Source organism: Gopherus flavomarginatus, chromosome 4 (assembly GCF_025201925.1).
Source record: "Gopherus flavomarginatus isolate rGopFla2 chromosome 4, rGopFla2.mat.asm, whole genome shotgun sequence".
NCBI classification, from domain to species: domain Eukaryota; kingdom Metazoa; phylum Chordata; order Testudines; family Testudinidae; genus Gopherus; species Gopherus flavomarginatus.
The window spans coordinates 168,674,811-168,692,879 of NC_066620.1; the positions used below are offsets into that span (position 1 = coordinate 168,674,811).

At 39.7% G+C, this 18,069-nt stretch overlaps 1 protein-coding gene across 3 annotated transcripts in view; it reads left to right on the forward strand.

Annotated features, from left to right (window-relative positions):
* KHDRBS2 (KH RNA binding domain containing, signal transduction associated 2) overlaps positions 1–18,069 on the forward strand; it is a 694,643-nt gene that overhangs the window by 630,870 nt on the left and 45,704 nt on the right. For 2 of the 3 annotated variants that reach the window (XR_007774032.1, XR_007774033.1), the window contains 2 exons: positions 15,489–15,662; positions 17,592–17,643. Coding sequence is in view for 1 of the 3 variants with exons in the window: in XM_050950940.1 (XP_050806897.1) it covers positions 15,489–15,586 (98 nt within the window). In the remaining 2 variants the exon portion in view is untranslated. Of the gene's footprint in view, positions 1–15,488; positions 16,360–17,591; positions 17,644–18,069 lie in introns of those variants that run through there. The other variant, XM_050950940.1, reaches the window with a different exon arrangement.

Here is an 18,069-nt window from a genome sequence, read left to right on the forward strand (position 1 = left end):
TTGGGCGAAGTATTTGCAGAGACTAATTTATTTGATGTATTTCACTGTTTTCTCTGTTTGCAAGTTATCCACAGAAAAACTTTGATTTTGACAAAAATATTTCTTGGTTTGGGTTGTTTGACTAGGATTGTCAAAAATGGTGATGAATAATGTTTCCTACTACGAGGTACACCACATGTTGTTATAGGCATGTACAGAACCCTCGGAGCTTGAAAGGTGTGTTGTGGGGGTGTTCGTCATTGTAGCAGTGGAGATGTGCCTGCAACGTTTGCATCTGTTGTTCTGGCAGAGTCTGGGGCTGCTTTGAGTTGATGTGTCCTGGTCTGTGGGGATCTTGCTTCTGATGATGAAGTTGGAGAGATTGGAGGGTTGTTGGAAGGCCAGAAGATGGGGTTCAGGAAAGATTTCTTTCAGGATGGGACCCCATTGAGTATGAGCTGTAGTTGTTTCATGATGCCCTGTATGGGTTCAAATGTGGGGTGAGAGGGAACATCTAGGGGTGTTTAGTCAGAATGGGTTTTATTTCTGTATTGAAGCAGGTTTTCTTGGGATATTTGGAGCTCTGTGTAAGCTCAAAAGCTTGTCTCTCTCATTAGCAGAAATTTGTCCAATACAAGATATTATCTCACCTGCTATGTCATTCTAATATCCTGGGATCAACATGGCTACAATAGTACTACATGCAATCAAATTAAACCATGATCTTAATTACTATCATATACTTGTTAACTGTCTAAACACCAGAGCTCAATTTTATCTGTTCCTGGCCACCTGTCTTGCAGAAATTGACCCTGGAAGAATAAAACAGTATAGAAAACTGTGCCAGCAATATTGAGAAGTTAAATAAATTGCCAGCTCATGTCTCCATTATTGCTGGTAATTAGCAATGAATAGAATTGTAATTTTAATTAGAAAATAACATCTCTATATGCAAATTAGATGCAGTTAATACATGTTTCTTTTATTGTAACACAGTTTTGCTCAATGTCTTAAAAAAATCTGCCTTTGAATCACTTATATTTGTTGACCATTTGCGTTTGCGGAAGGGTTATCCATGATGCTGGAAAATTCCATTACAAAGTTTTGAAATGTTGAGTGAAAAGCATCTCCAATATGTACAGTAGTAGAGACTTACAACAAATATCTAAGACCCTGAACCTTCTGGATACTGGACTAGATGGACCACATACCTGATTTACTATGGCAAGTCCTATGCATCTAAGCTTGCTTTGGTACTAAATAGCAAAATAAAAACAACAATTTTATTTAAATAATTTTCCCTTTGCTATGGGAGTACATACTTAGCCTGAGATCCTCAGAGGTACTTAGACACATAGATACATTTGAGGATTGCATTTTAGCAGCTAATAATAGGAGCCTGAGTCACAAAATCATAAGGGTTAATTTAAAGAACCTAAGGCTTATTTTCAGGTGTACTGTCCAGCAAGACTAAAATCAAATTTCTGAATATAAGTCATGCAATGAAACAATAGATCTAAAATATACCTCTCCTGCCTAGTATACTTGCAACTCACCACAAAATCATCCCTAACCATGTGTCTGAGCTGATATATAAATGAAACAATGTCTCTAGTAGATACAGGAAATTTATTTAAAAACCAGTGAACATAATGGGTAAGAGGCAATGTGAATTTTCACTAACAGTACTGAAATACTAATACTTAATTGTCAATTGATCACAAACCAAGGATGCTGGCAGCTAGCAATAATGACAATTAACTTGAGTTTCCCATTAATAGTGGGGTCCAAATATTGATTCACACTAAATTTACAGCAAACTGAAAGAAGTATCCAGTTTAATTTAAAGGGCTCTGCTCATGAATTCATACACATTCCCACAGGAAAACATCATTAACTCATTCATATAATTGATCAAATGCATTTCCTATCAATGTAATCACTAAAAATCAAGAAAATCACAAGTTAAAATAACATTAATAGTCACATCCAATGCAATACACATGCCTTATGCCAAAATACACTCAGACTCCTCCGCATGATAGCAGACTCTCTTACATTTCTATCGTGCTACCCACAGTATGCATATTCAGTTTCTGAAAACCACACACAATCAGATACACAACCTTAATTCTCACCTCACCTCAGATTTTCCTCTAGGTAGTAATGACCTATTATAGACATGAAGTGCAAAGGGGATTGTGTAGGGGTGAAGAATCTTGTTTTATATTGGGATGTGTGGTTGGTAATGTATGTGAGTTGAGAGGTGTGGCTATTAAGATGATCTCATCTGGTGATTTTTAGAAATTTTATTAATAAGAAATTCCTTCAGCAACCTCAATTCTCAGTTAAGAAAGTCGTATGTTGGGGAATTTCCTTATTTTTTTTCATAAATCAATAAAATGAAATGTATTTCCCTCTTATCCCTGTAGCATGTACCCTCCCCCCCAATTCTGAAATCCTGTTCATCTTCTGTAGCTCACAGCCTTATCCCTTAAATCCTGCATTCTCCTCTATGCTTCCTCCTTTGACCCTTTCCAAACCCCTCAAGCTGCCATCCCATTCTTTTGTTGCCTTTGTGGTCTCCATTCCCTCTGTCTTCTGCAACCCCTCTTCCATGCCCCTTCCCCCTGGACCTATCAGTGTCTTCCATTTATGCTCTCTGTCTCCTTTCCTCCATTCAACTTTTAAACACTGACTTTTAGTGGCATTGATAATATCGCAGCTGAAAATTAGAACAGGATGGAGATTTGGGGACAAGGAGGGAGGAACTGACTTGAGTGGTGGGACTGAGGAGAAAGGCTGGGCAATGGTGCAGGAAGTTATGGAATCAGGATGGGCAGGAGTTGCCAGCAACCAAGGGGAACAAGGGCTTCCCAGGACTCCCTGCTAATAGTCTGGTCCCACTGTTCAGCTCTTCAGCCTGTGCGTGTCCCTAGCCATGCTCCCCTGCCTGCCTTTTTGGTTCTCTGGCTATAGCTCTTGCCAGACCCTCATCCTTTTTCTGTGTTTCCTTTTATCTATGCTCTTCCCTCTGCCCCAGCCTCCCTTGGACATCCAAACCTGTAGCAGCAGAAGTTCGTCTTTGATTGAACTTTTACGATGTGTTGGAGCAAGGCTGTCCTCTGGTGAACCTTGAGGTTCCTCAAATGGAGAAGATGCCCTTGTAGCTTAGCGACAAGCTTCCTTTGTCAGGAAATATTGCCCAGAAGGCTTCCCCTGTTTCTCTACTCTCTCAGCCTTTCCCAGCTCTTCACCCAGGCAGGGAATAGGGAAGGCTTCCAGGCAAAGTCACCTGAAAAATGAATCTTGTTACTCTGCTATCCAGACCAATTCTCCTTCAATCCACCAGGTGGGAGGCCTGGTCCAACAAATCTTACCAGGTCCATCAGACTAGGACTCACACTGCTGTAGCTTAACTTGTCTCAGGAAGGCTGGAGTGGTGAGCCATGGAGAAGTAATAATATCTTGCCATGCAAACTCTCTCTGTTTTTAGGCAGTTTGTTGATGTGCAAACCTCAAAAAATTTAGAGCACTCATGTGTAAGGATCACATGAGCACTCAGAAGTTTAGATACCTCTCCATAGTTTATCTGTACTGTAGAAAGATTTCAGGCTCACTCTTCTCTTCTCCTGTCCCTTCCCTCCCACTGCAACATCTCTGACTAGCTCTATTCTTCTGTTCCATAACCTCAACTCTGTAAGTTTTCTATTCACCCCCTCCAGTATATACTTCCACACTGTCCTTCAATAGCATATCTCTCCTTGTGATCCTCAAAACATGTCCCCAAGTTTTCTGCCTCCCCTGTCTCACATTACCTTTTCAGACACCTATCTTTGTGATTCTGTCATGGAGATCATGCTGGCCTCTCTGCTGAGTGCTATATGGCCTTCAAGTCAAATTACCCCTCACTTTGGAATTTACTATGTACCAGAACACATGTGAAAGGGCTGGAATCAAAACCCTCGATTCCAGTAGATCTGGCTTCAGATACAGCTTTCACGTTCTGTAGTGGTAACTGCAACTTGTTCCTTCCCAGAAGTAGCAGCATTTCTGGGCTCCCATAGAAAAGAAGATATTAAAAAGAGAACAGATCAGGGATGCAGCTAGGCAGGTGAGTATGTGAAAGCTGTGGGAGAAATAAGTCACTTCAGTATTCTGCTTCTGAGCTCCCTGTTCCATAAAGTATTATTTTAGCATTCTTTTTTTAATAAATCTGAACATAAAATTAATTAGATAAAGCCATTATTGTTGTTAGAAAATGCCTTTTTATTACAGTAAGGAAATCACAAAAAGGGTCTCATTTTCAGTTGTACTACCATGCAATTGTAATAATAAAAACTGACCTTTATGAATCAGAATGGTCCATTCAAAATCAGGGCCGGCTCTAACTTTTTTGCTGCCCCAAGCAAAAAAAAAGAGCACTGCCCCGCCGTAAGACACACAACCCCGGGAGCGCTGCGAACCCCCACCCCAGCGCCGCACTGCCCGAAGCCACCACCCCCGAGTGCCACGCCACCCAAACCCCCGAACCCCCGAGCGCCACACTGCTGAAGCCCCCACAGCGCCGCGCCGCCCAAGCCCCCGAGCGCTGCGCCACCCAAACCCCCGCCCCCCCCGAGCGCCACACTGCCCGAAGCCGCCGCCCAAGCTCCTGCCCCCACCCCCCAAGCACTGTGCTGCTGAAACATGCTCCTCCCTGCGAGCACCGCCCGGCGGAAACACAAAAAAAAAACCCTCCAGCCCTGCCCCGCTGAACCAAAAAAAACCAAAACGAGCACCTCCCCACCCCAAGGTGCCGCCCCAAGCACATGCTTGGTCGGCTGGTGCCTGGAGCCAGCCCTGTTCAGGGGGTCTCCACAGTGGGGTTAGGTGCACTCTGGTCCTTGTGCAAATGCACAGAGTTGGCAGGAATGCAAAAGCATTTCCCTCAAATGCATCCAACCATGCCAATACAAGAACAATCACAATTCCTATGCCCCAGGAAATGTAGGAACTGATGCCTTAGTGCCTGATCTACCCTAAATGAGACATGGTGGGTGAGAGACCACGGCAATGCCATGGCCAGCAGAGCTAGTTAGGGTCCACAGAGTTGGCTGCACCATTCAGAGAGACATTGTGCATTCTCCCCCAGCACACTGTGTCTTTTGAGGCACAATCCCTACCTGAGCTACCTAACGCCAGGCTGTTGTCAGTTACAGAATCTGTCTGTTCAGGAAGCTGTGCAGTTCTGTGCAGGAAGTGATGTAGTATCATGTACAGAAAACAACAATGCTTAGTATGGAGCCCATCAGAAGAAAATCTTTGCCCCTTCCTGGGTCTGGATGAATCAATGTAATCAAAGTAGAATATTTTACCAAAATTGCTCAAATATTTCAAGCTACTAGTACATGGAAATATGCAGATTTTTCTGGCATTTCACAGGCATTATTTTTATTTTTGATAGTGAAATCAATAATTTAAATTTGAGGTTCCTTGTGGGACCTTGAAAAATGGCAACATGGTGGGTCAGCTTGTTTTTCTTAACACTCAGAAATATTTTGTTGCTTTAAAATCACTTACTGTCATAAAGGAGGGTGGATGGGAATTGCTCCATGATATAGAATTGCTCTATAGTACCTTGAACAGAGCAGTTTCACACTCCTCAAAACATAGATGTAACTGTAGTGTGAACCTCAGTTGTTAATAACTTCCTTTTACGTGGATTTAAAAGAAAAACTACAGAAAAATAAAATGAAAAGTGTTAGTACTGCAGAGACTCGAGCTGAAAGGAAGAGGCCCCCATCTAATTTGAGAGCAGTGGTTTCTTGGCCAGAAGGAAGGTCATGGAAATGTAGGACATTGAGCATAGGTCTGAGTGCAAACCAAGAGGGAAAGAAAGGCAAAACTTACATATGCAACTGGTGAAATACTATGGACTCAGCCTAACTGAAATGCTGTATGAAGCTTAGTGTAGATAGAAGATAACTGATCTATTTTGTGCCCTCTTACCTTTATAGGTGACCTGCACAGTATGCTGTGCTTTTCATACAGAACATGCCGTGTTTGTTATTTTGCCACTGACCCACATGAAAGACCACTGCACACTTGCTTGTTGACTAACTGGTGTTTCTACCTTTGGCTGGTTGCCAGTTTCTTGGAGCAGGCACTGAAATTAGATCACAGAAATTAGATTAGGTTTGATTCATTTGAGACTGAGCTAGTACCTTTGTCTCATTGCTCAGTCATAATTGTGTGTGTGTTTCACATCCTCAGATTGCTGATCACAATCTATTTTACTGACACAAGTTCTTATGCCTATTGCCTTCCTAGGTGACTGTCATGGTATAATTCCCCACTCTGAACCTTAGCGTCCAAAAGATGGGATACCAGCATGAATTCCTCTAAGCTTAATTACCAGCTTAGAACCTGTAGCGCAGCCACCAACCAGGAATTCCAGTGCCTGGTACACTCTAGTCCCTCCAACACCTTGCCCGGGGAACCCCAAGACCCAGACCCTCTGGATCTTAACACAAGGAAAGTAAACCCTTTCCCCCACCGTTGCCTCTCCCAGGCTTCCCCTCCCTGGGTTACCCTGAAAGATCACTGTGATTCAAACTCCTTGAATCTTAAACAGAGAGGAAAATCCACCTTCCCCCCTCCTTCTCTCTCCCCCTCCCAGACTCTCCCTGAGAGAGACAGTAATCCTAACACAGAGAGAAATTAGCCTCTCTCTCCCCCTTCCCTCCTTGCTCCCCACCAATTCCCTGGTGGATCCAGACCCAGTCCCCTGGGGTCTCACACCAGAATAAAAAAACAATCAAGTTCTTAAACAAGAAACTTTTAATTAAAGAGAGAAAAACAGTAAAAATTATCTTTGTAAATTTTAAATGGAATAGGTACAGGGTCTTTCAGCTATAGACACTGAGAATACCCTCCCAGCCTAAGTATACAAGTACAAATTAAAATCCTTTCAGCAAAATACAAATTTGAACTCCTTCCAGCCAAATACACATTTGCAAATAAAGAAAACAAACATAAGCCTAACTCGCTTTATCTACCTAGTACTTACTATTCTGGACATATAAGAGACTGTATCAGAGAGATTGGAGAGAAACCTGGTTGCACGTCTAGTCACTCTCAGAACCCAGAGAGAACAACCAAATCCTAACAGCACACACAAAAACTTCCCTCTCTCAAGATTTGAAAGTATCCTGTCCCCTGATTGGTCCTCTGGTCAGGTGACAGCCAGGCTCACTGATCTTGTTAACCCTTTACAAGCAAAAGAGATATGAAGTACTTCTGTTCTATTAACTCTTAACTATCCATTTATGACAGTGACAAACACAAAGCTCTTGATTTGCTAGCCATTAAATGAGACAATCACAGTGACCTATGATAAAGAAACCTCATTGCATTAACTCTGATCTGAAACACATTTAGTGCTCATGTAGGTGTGATATTAAAATGTATTCAGCATTTAGTACACCACTTGGGAAACACTGCAAGAGGAACTATCGTCTAGTGAAATGAGCTCAGAACCAGGAGTCAGGAATGAGTGAGTTTTAATGCTAAATCTCCTCCTAACTCACTGTTTGATTTACAGCAAGGCATAGCACCTCTCTGTTTCCTGTTCCCCATCTGTAAACTGGAGATAAAGCATATCTCATGGGGTGTTACGTGGATTAACTTGATTGAGAGAAAAGGTGCTGTTCTCCATGCAGTGGGATTTACCTGTTGTGTCTCTGAAGGACAGAAAAAAGAAAGGCATTTGGATTGGACTGAAGGGAGGGGAGAGAGGAAAAAAAACCCTAGAATGAGGTATGGAGGGGAAGGACACATGTTCATATAGAGCAGTGGTGGGCAACCTGTGGCCCGGGGTCCGCATGCGGCCCGTCAGGATAATCCACTGGCAGGTCGCAAGACAGTGAGAGAGAGAACGGCGAACAGAGAACAGTCAGCCGTGGCCCCTGGGAACTGCGAGCAGCCATGCCTGTGAACAGTCAGTGTAAACAAGCTGTCTTGCAGCCCGACAGCAGATTACCCAACAGGCAGCATGTGGCCTGTGGGCCACAGGTTGCCCACCTCTGATATAGAGGAACAAATCACTTAGGGTGGTTCTCACTGATGGTGAAAATATATAAATAAATAGGAGTCTGTTTTGGTTCCATCTTAGGGATATTACCACACATAGTGCTTTCTGGTGTGAGAGTCCTGTGGAAAGTAAAAAATGGTAAAGCTTGGAGTTATGGATGAAATTAACAAAGGGAAAATTTAGGCTGCACATTGGGAAACTCTTTCTGATCCTCAGATGTAGGCACCTGCAAAATAATCTCCCAATGCACAAAACACTGGTAAATTTATTTCATTTTTATTATAATAGCGCACAGAGGCCAACCAGAGAGGAGCTCCATTATGCTGCGTGCTGCACAACTATATGGAAAATGACAGTCCTTGCCTTACAGACCTTACAATCTACAACAGAGAACAGTGCTGCACCGGCAAGACTATTGATTAGATGGTTTGCCTGTTCTTCTCCCCCTCTAGGTTTTCAGGTCCAGAGTTAAACTGAGAGGTTCATTCCTTTGTTTGTCTCCAAGATGGTTGCTGGTATTGCTGCTGAAGGTCTACTAGTGGCTGAGAATGTCATTTTGAAATGTATGGGCATAATGTGGATCAGAAAATGTGTGTAATGTTGCCCCCTAATGTCTACCTCTTTCCTCAAGAAAGAAACTACTAACAGCTACTGGAGCTCAAGTGATTTCCAAGGTGAAGGTTTAGGCTTCTACTTCCAGATCCCTTGTGTGATTTGCATAGAAATGTTGTCTGTAGCATCAGGAATGGCTACAATCTGACACTCTCGGTCCAACTGGGAAGCCTCTGATGGCGTACCAAGAGCAGTTGCTAGCTACTATTTCCCAAGGACATGCTCTCTTAACACATACAACTCTGAGCTTGCTACTGGGTATTGCTGTCAATAGGGTACAACTAAGATGTGCTCAGCGCATTTCATTATTTTGGGCAAGAAAAATGGGCATCATACTTTTTAAAGATATATAGGCCCTAGCTGAGCTCCTCCTGTATCTTAGGGTAAGGATGACTTCCCCCTCCATGTGGGCTGGTAAAAATCAGCTATATTCCCTTAAGGAGGTAGAAGGCAAAGAACTAACTCTTGATTGCCGTGAGAAGATGTGATCTGATATGGAGCAGGGAGCCACAGGCTGCAAATTAGGACTTCCTCTTTTCCCAAAATCGGATGTGGGTACAGAAAGCAGCAGAGCATTACTCTAGGAACAATGTTTGCCAGTAAAAATAAGCTGAGTGATGCAATGTCATATTTATACTATGTGAACTCTGGCTGAAGGACTGTAGATTTCTCTTCTATATGAGGGTATTGGAGAGAACCTGATGTGGGCAAATGTTATTATTTTGTCTTTGTGTTGAGCACTTACTGTGCCTGTTGTTATTTTAGTCATTTTTATTTATATAAATAAATTGCTTCTCCTTTTTTTCATCTAAATCTTACATCTCCCCATGGGTTCCCTGGAAATGCACTCACACTTCAGCAAAGGGTAATTGAAGCTGCAGCACATTTAGAGCAAAATACCATTTTCAAAGGGTATAATGAAACAAACTGTAGAGTCTGTACTTTTAAATTCAGTATATGGGAAACTATTCCCCTCCGGGTGTAAGAGACCTGAGGATTTAGGTTTATATCATATTGTCTGCCACTTCCTCAGGCCTCCAGGTGATAGCTTTCCACAGTAAACTTTGGTTTTGTGCGACCATAAAAACCTTGATAATCCACAAAAGAACATTCTGAACATTTCAGGGGGAGGAAGGGATGGGAAGTGCAACAGAAGTCTAAGCCATTCCTTCTGAAAGAATAGATAGACTATGTGATATACGTTAGTACTGTATTTTTTTTATTTCTTTTTCATAAGAAGGCATCTTTTATATCTTCACTTTTGTTTCCATACCTTTTGTGTTTGTATTTTCGTTACAAATTGTGTTGCCTACATATTTACTCTAGAGCTATCCAATTATTCACTTACTAACCACATACATCAATGATGTTTTAAAAATAAAAATATTATCGCTTAGTTAGGACAAGCTAAAGAGTTTTACATATTATTGCTCCTTCTGGGTACTTTGAAATATAATTTACCTTTGTGATTGCAGTATCTCTGCCATGATTAGATTTTCTGATTAATCAGCTGTGAAAATGATGAGTAACCTGACTTTTTATGAGAGACTGGATTCATGTTTCAGAAATGCTTGTGGTCCCTAGCAAAATAAAAGCACAACAATAGTTGTCACATATGTTTTGAGTGGAATATTTTATGAAATATCATTTTTATATTTTTAGAATTTTAAAAAGAAAGCAAGTGATCGCTACAATAGGCTCTGCATATCAAACTTCAAAGACAGATGACTACAAAGCATTCTTTTCTGAACTTCAGGAATTGTTTTTCTTTTTAAAACAGAAGTTAGGACAATTTATAGTCTAGAAGATATGTAGTAGTTCATTTACATGAGTATTAGATCGTGTACATTTCCTAAAGCTGATCTTTTTTTATACAAGGTGATCTTTAAAACAGGAATAGATTTCCTTATCCAAAGGGCTGTAAGCCGCCCTTGCAGAGGAGTGAAGTTGAAGATCTATTAGATTTTTCCACATCTACATTCTGTTATTGCAGGGCCAAAATCATCCCTGGTGAAAGTGGGACAATCCACTTGACTTCAGTGGAGTTGCCCTCTTCAGACAGTTGCATTTTACGTTACATGAATAAGCAGTTAATATGTTGACTTGTTAATACTGAAAATATCAAACACTTAACAGAAATAATTATCATTCTTCCCTTTTATAATGTCATCCCATATGTGTTCTTGTTAAAAAAGAAACTTTGTATGACACTTTTCTTTTTAGACTTTCCTAATTTTCTATAGCTGATATAGTTTTCAGGCAGAATGAACTTGTAGGTCTTGATACTGCTCTCATCCACATACAAAGTGGGACAATGTGGGGCCAAATCATGCAAGTAGCTCTGTTGGTTTCAGACACATTTTAAAATCATGCTAACTAGACTGTGACTTCAAGCACCAACCAAGGAATAGTCCCAGGAGGCTTTTTGATTCATACACACCCCTTTGAGGCACAATTCCTTCTCTGCTTTCTCCTTTTTCCAGTAGGGTGGTAATGTGCTGCTGGCCTGCCCAACAGTAGAGTTGGTTGAATGTTATTCTGTCAGAAAATGCTGTCTCATCAAAATCAAAACTTTCCACATCAATTCGTCAATTTCAATAAAATTCAATTTTCAAAAGCAAATTGAAATGAAGCATGCCATAAAATGTTTTGGTTTGACTTTACCAGAATGGAATGTTTCAATTTTGGGTTCTAAATGGTATTTTAGAATTTTATTGTGTTTTATATTCAAATTGAAACTGGAACAAAGTGTTTCAATTTTATTGGAACAAAATATTTTGATTCATTTCCAGGCAGTTTCAAAATTCCATGTTTTTGTTACAGTTCAAAATGAAAACATATTTCAAAATTGCAGAATTTTCTACAAAATGGTCCTTTTGGTTCCTGCAGAGCTCTAATCAGCAGTAAATTACAATACTCACAACTCTGTCCAATTCATTAGGAGGATGAAGCCAAGATTCAGCCCCTTCCCATTGACTACGGAGTAAGTGGGCATGTACCATCCCTCTTGTCTTGCACTCCCATGCCCAAGGATCTAGAGACGTAAAATGGGCCCTTATTCACCTGTGTAGGAGTGGTGGCCAAGTCACAGTTTAGCAACATGAACACACACATCATACACATGTTGACTAAGCCTTTTGTACCACAGAGTTTCAGTTCAAAATTACTTATTTCTCGCACCTCCCTCACTCTGATTACTGTGCCACTCTATGTTATGCAATGTAAAGGAATGAATAGAAAGCATATTATGGATTCAGCAGACAGAAGGAGGTACTGTGCTGTGAAGAGTAGACATAATCACACTCGAGCTTATCCTATATATGGTTTTATGTATGGTTGACACACTGACCATATCTGCTGAAAGCACCTATTTGTACCTTGGACTCACCAGATGTGCAAAAAAGATTTTTCAAAGAAAAAGAGCGTTTTACTGTATAAATGTTGCTGGCCTGAGAGCAGGCAAAGATACAACTACTTTTCCCAATTTTTTTTTAATTGATGCAGGATTTTTTAAGACATAGGGCAGAATGGAACTCTCTGTACATGTTAGTTTCACTCGATTCTTTGTCACTTTATCTTCTTCGTAAATAAAATGCATAAGTAAACTATCAAAGGAAAGAATGGAGGAGACAGCTTCAGCAAGTGTTCCACAGCCCCTGAAGCCAGTTGAAATATGGGACCATTACCTCAACTCTCCAACTGTTCTAGAAGGTGCTTTCCCTTCCGCTCTAACCAACCTGGTTTAAAAAAAGAAAAGTTGTGACATTTCTAAATGGAAGTGAAGATTTTAAAGTTTTACTTTACATTTAATTCAGAGTATCATTCCATAAATCAAACAGCAGGCTAAATTTCAGGCAATATGGCTATCTTTCCGGAAAATTATTATTAATATCCTCTTGATTTTTTAATCTTCCTTTATAATGTTATCTTCCTTTCTATAGAATGTATGTATGTATCTTCCTTTCTATAGAAAGTTTTAGTCTCATGTTTTGGTGATTTTTAAAGAAAAAGAAACAAAATGACTACATATTCTTTAATGCTCAGGGCAGGCTTAAGGCACAAAGAATACATGCACAACATGGCAACTCATGTTTGGTGAGTCCTGTGGCCAGGCACTGACTTGACATCTCATATCCCGATCTCCCCCTTCTAGAAGTGGAGGAAAGAGGGTAAAAAAGAAATTGTTAGATTCCCCTCACCGCTGCCTTTTGGGTCCCACAAAGTTTAAGAATGGATCCACTGAGCTTGTTAGGAATTAAATTAGAATATTACACAACAGAGTACAATTATGTACATATTGTTCCACCCTGATACAAAACAGCTAACAAATGTGTGTTGCTTCACAACTCACCCCCTTCTTGGTGTTATTTTTTTTAACAAGTTAACAAAATAAAGGAAACACCAGCCCACACCTTCCCTCCAGGCTTTGCTGGTGCTAGGGTCCCCCTCTTAGTATTGCTCAGCACCACACAGTAGATATATGTGCCTAAAGGGGCCATTCACACCTCACTTATATCCTGGGAAAGTGAGCATCACCTGCCACACTGAGTCTGGAGAACTCGGCAGTGCTCTACATGTCTCCAATCCACCTAACAGGACAGGTCAACTGAAGAATCAGGGAATCATCCTATTAGTTTGTGCACTGTCAGTCTTGACCAGGGAAATCCATTTTAAATGGCTGCCTTCTTAGGGAGACGCATTTTGCATAATACTGAATACATGAAAAATAAAGCATGTACATTTGTAAAGATGGAAGTAGTTAAATTTTAAATCTAAGCAGATTAAATAATTTTCAGGTCCCTGTCAAAATTTATGAAATTGAATAGTCCAATTTGTACCATTACATTGCCCATCTTGTAAGCGGAGAAAGGTACTCTCACTTTAGGCTAGGGTAAAGGGCATATATTTTGAGTTACCACTCAATTAATAATTTTAAGACAACTATACCAGACTTCGCCACTCTTTGCAATTTACCGTTTCCCCCTGCTTTTTATTGTGCTCTCAAAGCTTTTTCTTGGTTATGTCAACCCATCTTTTCCTTTGGCTTCCTTTCAACCACTGTAAACTCTCCTTTCAAACTTCTTCCCAGCCTTTTCTTTCCAAGTGTCCTTTTTCTTAATCAAGTTAAAAAATCAAATTTCCCCCCTAAACAAACACAAGAATTCCTAGCACTTATAATAGTACAAATTTTAATCTTCACAATATATATGTAATATCAGCACAATGATCATAAGTAAAAAAGTCTACATTAGCCACCCTGTGGTTTCCAGGATACTGCTATATTTCCTTACAAGCCACAACTTTTGTATCTCAGATAGCACAGTGTTGTAAATGTTAAGGTTTTAGAGCTGGTGGAACCCTTTGTCCAGCTTGACAGAAAAGGGGAATTGCAACGGTGGCATGGCCAGCAGATTAGAAGAAAAGGGGTTGTTGCTCCCTTTAAGACCCCTTCCTCCCCAGAGAGGGAATTTGCTTCAAGGAAGAGGCAGGAAGCAGTTCAGCCAAACTCGGTTGGAGGGAAGACTTATCCCCTCTGCCACAGGTAACGGAAAGAGCAAGGTGGGTATTTATACCTAACGCTGTGCCAGCAAAAAGCCCTCTTTTGACCAGCTGTATCGGAAGAAATATAGGAGGCACTGGATGTGGTTTTAAGGATGTGGAAGGCCACAACCTCATCCTTAAATATCTGGGAATACTCGGCAGACAAAATTTTACAGTTCAGGTAATTCTGTCATCATTTCCATATACTCAAGGGTTCTGTCAGCCCTCCTCCTTTCCCATTGAGGTCCCAGGCAATCTGCTGCTTAGACCTCAATACTTCCCCCTGTTTGTGGGCTAAGGGGAAGGTATACTGGAGGAGAGTTGACCAGTCATGGGAGCCCTGAACCCCATTTCTCCACTCCTTTAAAGAATGCCACCTTGAAATCATTTGCCAGTCCGTTTTACCGTACCCATGCCCTATGCAGTACCTGCTCTTGACATCCACCACATGGAGGTGCCAGCATTTAACTTAGCTGAATTGCTGAGTGTGAGATTTGGGATTAGAGCTCCTGGTTTTGAGTCCTAGGTTAGTTCTTTAATCATTGGAACACACCTCTTTTCTGTCCTCTTGTGCTCTCATTTTCATGTCTGCTGCCTTAGGAGAGCTAACTTCCATACACATCTGATTTATAATAATAGACCAACACAATCCACGTACCAGTCTGCCAGCATTAAGCATATTAACTTAGTTCTTTCTCAGTGCTTCGGTCATGAAAACAAAATTCATTCAGAAGTTGATGGGAATGCTGCCACCCACAGTAATACTTCTTCACTTAATGTACTTGCCTCATTTCCGGATATTGTTCCTTCCGTTATTTCATTTCCCTCTTTTCGGTCCAAAATGGAAGTGGAAAATCAAATGTATTTCAATTATGATTCAACTCCTAATCTTGTTAACATAGCAGCGGCAGAAAATATTATTCCCTTTGGTGCTTTAGCTTGGGATGTTAGAAGCTCTGTATAGAATACGTTCTGAGCTGGTACACTAATGCTGTGTTTTTTCCAAAGCTGACTGCATTACCAGTAAACTGGATATTCACGCTCTGCTGAAAGTGAAGGAATGAGATATGCTAATCTTTACTGCAAATTCTGTAAGCAGACAGTCAAACCTTCTTAAGATTTTAGGAAGGACAAAGCAATGGATGATAAAGCCACCATCAGTTTGTGTTTGCTAAACACACAACCAGGATCCTTTGGATCTTTGACAATCACTGTCACTGATATCTTTTTGCACTTTCAGATTTAGTCTTTTACAAAAAATGTTCTCTTCTTCTGTTTTTAGCACAAGAAGAATGGGCCACAACCCGTTCCAGCCTAAAGGCACCACCTCCAAGGTCAGCCCGAGGGGGTTACAGGGAACACCCCTATGGTAGATATTGAAGGTCCTCCTCATCTGTGACCTCAACTCAAAGACAATTAATAGCCTGTGGTCTCCACATAAACAGCAACAAGACAAGTAATAGTCCATTTCTTTTCTATCCTAGGGATTACTGCTCATGATTACCCTGTGTACTACTTGTATTTCCTATAACGTTGGAGTGACATTAACATTAGTATTATTTTATAACACGGACTTAAAAAAATAACTTTGGCAAGCATTGTCTATAAACCATTTGAAGGATGATGTTCTCTTGGTTGTTGTTCATTGTTGTGTGTAACTTAAGAAAAAAGAAAGCATGATGCTGTTACAGATCTTGAGTCTCTCTACATACTAGCTAAGGTTGAGTTTTTGTTTAGGGTTGCTAGAAGACTGTAATATGATTTTTTATTTTGAACCAGACAGTAATCAAGATATAGATAAGATGTTTTAACCTGTCTTTTTTAATATATGTTAGTTAGATGAAGATGTTCGATATTAAGTTTGTAAATTTAATTTTAAATGCTGTTTTAATGGGGTTGAAAACAAGCAGCTACTTTATGTATGTAGCTAACTGAATTTGTTCAGTGTTTTAACCTGTATTTGTTAAAAAAAAATCACATAAAGTTCCATGTGTAAGCTTCTCTAAATAGGAAACCATAATTTTGTCAAATATGTTTGCCATAATTTGTCAATAAAGCTGAAACCTTTTGTAACAAACTAAATTTGGAATTACTTGTTTTCTAGCTTTAAATGCCTGCTTTATTTCTTTTTCAAGAGATGCCTAAAATGTTTTATATATAAAAATTACAAAAATGAACCCAAGCTTGTTTTAAGAATTTTGTGTAAGACTTTAAAAGTTGTATTAATAACTTATGGTTGTTAAATAATTTAAAAGTTAACAAACTAAACTGTTACATGAATCATGGTTAGTAACCACTAATGTATAACATGTTAATGGAAAAAATTGCTTTAGAACAATAAATGGATTTTAAACTATCCTCTAAGCTTGATCTTGCTAAACACAAACTCTGATTGACTTGTTTGTATTAGCATGTCTCTCGTGAGAGTGTAATGGAGTTTAAAGAGGTAAGATTACCACTTACCACTGTTAGACTGTCTAAATGCTAGTTCTTCAACCTTTGAGTTTCCCCGCACATTAAATATCCCATTCAACATGTGAGCATTGCATAGATTCACATACTTGTTTTCACTCAGAGGAGTGCGTTGACTGCATTTGCATAGTATATAACAATCTGTCTTGACAAACAAATCATCAGTGTCACTGCCCAGTTATTGCTATTCAACTTCAAAAACTTTATTTGTAATTTTCAGTGCTAAATATCACCGCCCTTGAAGGCAGTTTAGAGGGCTGATATTTCTTTTGAGACTATCAGACTTGATGGCTGATGATTATTAAGGAAATATGTCGCAGGACTCAAAGGATGACTAAACGTTAAACAGGTAACACTAATAGTAACTCTGTAATTTTGAGTATGCAAGAGTAATGTTAAATATTCTCAGTTATTAAGTTACTGATAGTTAAAAAAGTAAACCTACCAAACCATAACAAATAGGCATATAGGCTATTAAAACAACTAATTAACATTAACTAGTGGCAACAAAATTATTTTACAAGACATAACCCTGAAGGTAATAAACAGAACTAAAATTAACAATAATAGTAATGCAACTCTTGCTAACAACAAATATATAACCTAAATTTTGATGAAAAAAAACCTGAAGACTTGATGGTAGGGATTCCAAAACTGTTAATCCGTTAAATACAGTTTTTTTGTTTACGGTGGCTTTTTGTCAATGTGATTGGTTTACTTTTTTGATGAGAACAAAGACAGGCCTTTTGCTGTTCGGTTTGTGAACAAAATCTCTTGCAGCTGGGGTTGCATGCTAACTTTTTGAATAGTTTGTGAAACATATGTCCTGTCATTTGAATCTGAAATGTTGTTAAAGTGGATTCAGTAGGTTACTTATTGATTACATTGAATTTGTTCTGTCTCGCTATTTCAGGGACACACAGGCAATGGACAGCTAAGCTGCAGATGTACTGAGAAGTGTTCAGGTAAGCTATGCCATACCTGATTGGTTTTAATTGAGTCTCTTTTACTCTGTGACAATAATTTTACATATTTTTCTCTATTTCTTTTCATTAACATTTTAAAGGCTTAACATAAATAACTCTTTCTAACTGTGTTCACTTAAATAAAAGGCTGGTGATGGTATAATTTCAACCAAGGAAGTTGCTGTTGTTTTGTGTGATACTTTCTGTATGATGAGAGAATTATTTGATTGCTGAAAAAATGAGTGGCAGCATATGGGTTATCTGCAAAAGACATTTCCATAACCTAATGTTTTTAAAATAAACATGATACACTTTGTGATTTATTCTTTTAAAGACAGGAGCTCATCTTTATGAAAAACAAATGTAAATTTTGGAAGTAAACAAGTCATCTGGTCTGCACTACCATGTGAAAAGATACGGTCCGGC